The sequence below is a fragment of the Colobus angolensis genome, unplaced genomic scaffold, assembly GCF_000951035.1.
Source record: "Colobus angolensis palliatus isolate OR3802 unplaced genomic scaffold, Cang.pa_1.0 Scaffold33, whole genome shotgun sequence".
Taxonomy (NCBI): domain Eukaryota; kingdom Metazoa; phylum Chordata; class Mammalia; order Primates; family Cercopithecidae; genus Colobus; species Colobus angolensis.
In genome coordinates this window covers 6,577,626-6,581,281 of record NW_012116599.1, presented here as the reverse complement: position 1 = coordinate 6,581,281, position 3,656 = coordinate 6,577,626, and the positions used below count along the sequence as shown (strand labels likewise).

Sequence of the window (3,656 nt, the reverse complement as noted above, 5' to 3'; positions counted from 1 at the left end):
CAATCTATTTTTGAGGTGCAAACCTCTATAAATTTACCCTCCTCTTTGAAACGTTTATTGGAGAATGCTTAGGTAGAAGACCTTTGCAGCGGATATAATCACCTATTGCAAATTACTTTAACTGATACAAGTCAAATCATGATCATTGATTGTTTGCTCAATATTTTTTTTTTTTTTTTTTTTTAGAATCTGCTAATTTTAAACTGATTCTTTCCTGAAACATAGTTTTGCTGCAAACATCTTAGTGATGTTTGGCAAAAATAAGCAAAGAAATAATAATAACAAACTTGCCCTTATTATCAAGCCATCTAATCAACTGACCTTATTTTTTTCCTCTAGTTGTTTTGATATTTCAGTGAACACATAGTAATGAAGCCCAACCTTAAATGAACCCAAGTATTCAGTCTAGTTACTTTAAGTGCTTTCATGCTGTCCTGACCTGGGCCTGGGCATTTAATTTTTTTTTAACCTTATCAGGGTGTTGAACGTAATATTTCTGCATTTATAGATAACAATGTTACTCAAAACTCAAGAGGCATATATTTCTGAAACTTCAAATACATTTTTAAACTTAAATTATCTAATCACGTGGCTCTTGTCAAGCTTCAAATTCTTGTATGCTTGTAATGATCCATGAGAATATTGTTTACAAAGATGTCTTTTTAAAATTAATGCTTAAAGATATTTTCTTTTGGATTGTGTCTGAGCATATTTTTCTTCAAAAAATAAGCCTAAATTGTGTGTCAAAAAGAAAAATAATATATGCTGATTAGACTCTTTTCCCCCATATACATATACCTGTTCATATATGTGTATACATACATGTATATTCACATATACACATATATATTCATAGGCATTCACACATACATATGTATATATGTCTTCCATGGGAACTATAAATACTGGTTTTATTGTTTTGTGTCTTCCCATCATACACTGGTCTAAAGGCTTGAGTTTACAGCCTTAAGTTTAAAAGGTTGATCAATCATAAAATTGTACGGGCAATATATAAATGTTGCAATGATGGCTAGGTCAGATCATGAGCCAGGCAAAACTTACCACCGATGCTTTCTTGATATTCCTCTCCATGCCCTCAGGTCCCAGCATCTAGAGGTACTTTGTCCACTACATAGGGGCCTAAACCACCACTCCCTCCTCAGTGGGAGGCCCAGCCTGGGAATGTGCGCTCAGTGCTTATGTTCATTGCAGGGGCATCATGGTGATTGCTGTTAAGGGATCTGCTTATGGAAATAGTACTCTGGGACTATGCTTTTGTATGGAAGTGGATGATTACTCTGGATATAGGTGATTAGGATTCATGAGAACAAGGAGCTGATTCTTCCCAAAGGGTGTGTGTGTGTGTGTGTGTGTGTGTGTGTGTGTGTTGCTCTAAAGAGAGTGTTGGAAAGTTTGCTAAAAGTGGGGAAAAGGTCCAAATTATTTAAGTTCAGGAGTTTCTGTTTGAGAAACACATTAGAGAAACCATCTTGGAGTCTCAGCAAATTGTAGGAAGAACAATTTTAATTTTAAGCCCAAGGATGTGACAGGAGAAGTGTTCTATGAAGGACAGTTTGATGAGGGAGGAGACACACCACAGCTGATCTTGAAGATAAAGCAAAACGGGTCTGAAAAAAAAGCCAAGCTTTTCATTTAAACTAGACTCCATTGTCTTCGTATGGATTGCCTAACCTCATAGTTTACACTCTAAGACTGTTCGCAACTTAATAAATTCTGTCTTACTGAAAGGGAGAAATTGCAGAAGATTCCAGTTAAAGCCAAATGACTTTAGAAGGAGACTTATTTTCCTTCAGCGTCCTCAGTTTTGGAAGCTTCTTGCTCATATAATCAACCCTCCTTAATATTAAGCTACTGTGTAAGCTCTTCATCTTTTTATATGTCATGATTAGTTTTTTCTTCTTATGGAGTCAAAGGTAAACCAAGAGTGCTTGTTATAATGTTGTGTTATGCACCCAGTTAAACAATGAGTACTGGTATACTAAATAAGATGCTTCACTTTCCAGAGTGGAAAGAAATACGTTGGTCCTTGTGGAGGAAGAGATTGCTCTGTTTGCCACTGTGTTCCTGAAAAGGGGTCTCGGGTAAGTGATGTAAAAACCAACATGGGCAGCATTCCTGAATTTTGAAACCTTGTGCATATTTAATGTTAAGTAGTCTCAGTGTCTTGGCCAATTTTAGTCCTTGATAATGTTTACGTATTTCACAGCCAATGTTTTTCACATTCTAATAGCAATCTCAATTATATTAGACAGTCTGGGCTTTGAAGACAGTCTAGGAAGCTGCGATTCACCCATTATTTTATATGAATTGCCCTATGGAGGAAGGGTCCTGGTGTGAAATGGTACCTACTGGGTCACCATCCTGAAATATGGCATTTTAAAGGCTCTGAGAAGTACTGAAGTTGGTTGGAAAAAATCCAAGTTTGTTTGGTCTTTCCAGACAGTTGACTATAGGACTCTTTCTTGGATTGTCCCTATTGAAACAAGTGGCACAGTGTTCTAATGAAGCGATAGCTGTATTTTTTGCATGCTTAGTAGGTGCCAGGCACTGTTCTATGAGTTCAAAATGCTTCTGCTCGTTGACTTCTGATAATCTTCTTAGGATACCACATTTGCAGGGCAACAGACCGAAGCCCAGGAAAGTTAGTGTCTTGCTTAAGTCCACCCAGAATGGTGGCATTGATGACCATGCTAGATTCTGTGTTCCACAAAGCCAAGAACCTCTTTGGTTACTGTCTATCAGGTCTCTTGAACATTTATTAACATCTCCTCCATGTTCTGACAGCAGCCCTTTAATTCATTTGTGATAAAGTATTAGATCAAACAATTCTTTAATTACAATTACTCCCACAATCTCACAAGAAAGGAGTGTGTTATAGAAGTTTGGGACAATTTTTGAGTCAGATCAACGATTCTTTTCAAATGTGTCCTCATCCATTCTCGCTGCTGTAACAGAATACCATAGACTGGGTGGCTTATGAGAAATTGATTTCTCACAGTCCAGGAGGGTGGGAACCCCAAGAGCAAGGTGCCAGCAGATCCAGCATCTTGCTGAAGGCCTGCCTTCTGGTGTGCAGATGGTGCCTTCTCATTGTATCCTCATATGGTGGAGAGAAAGCCCTCTGGGGTCCCATTTATAGGGGCATTCAATTCATGATGACTCCGCTCTGATTAATTACCTCCCAGAGACCCCATCTCCTCCTGCTATCACCTTGGGGGTTAGAATTTCAACATATGAATTTTGGGGGCTACAGATATTCAGTCTGTAACAGTGTTCAAGTCAATCGTAGGGGGCTGTGCATGACATTCAGAAAGCACAGTAGAGTAAGGAGGAGTCTACAAGGACACAAAACACTACCTTCCTGAGAGAAGAGACCACATATTTCTCTCATGGTATTGCTTCAACTTTACACAGCAGGTGTGCAATGGGTTCCTTTGTTGGCCTATTTTACTGGGAGCAGCTACCTTATTGAGCATAAGTTATGACAAATCCCCTAATGCTTAAACTGCTTTGTTCCTTCTTCAGTACATCAAAAATTTTGTTCATCAGAATTTATCTTGAGCCCTTCCTTCCTTCCTTCCTTCCTTCCTTCCTTCCTTCCTTCCTTCTTTCTTGTCTTGTCTTTTCTTGAGACA

General features: G+C 38.4%; 1 protein-coding gene across 1 annotated transcript in view; it reads left to right on the top strand.

Annotated features, from left to right (window-relative positions):
- Window positions 1-3,656, top strand: part of COL4A4 (collagen, type IV, alpha 4) — a 138,893-nt gene that overhangs the window by 5,431 nt on the left and 129,806 nt on the right. The window contains exon 3 of the mRNA XM_011952037.1: window positions 2,025-2,102. Within this exon, the coding sequence (XP_011807427.1) occupies window positions 2,025-2,102 (78 nt within the window). The remainder of the gene's footprint in view (window positions 1-2,024; window positions 2,103-3,656) is intronic.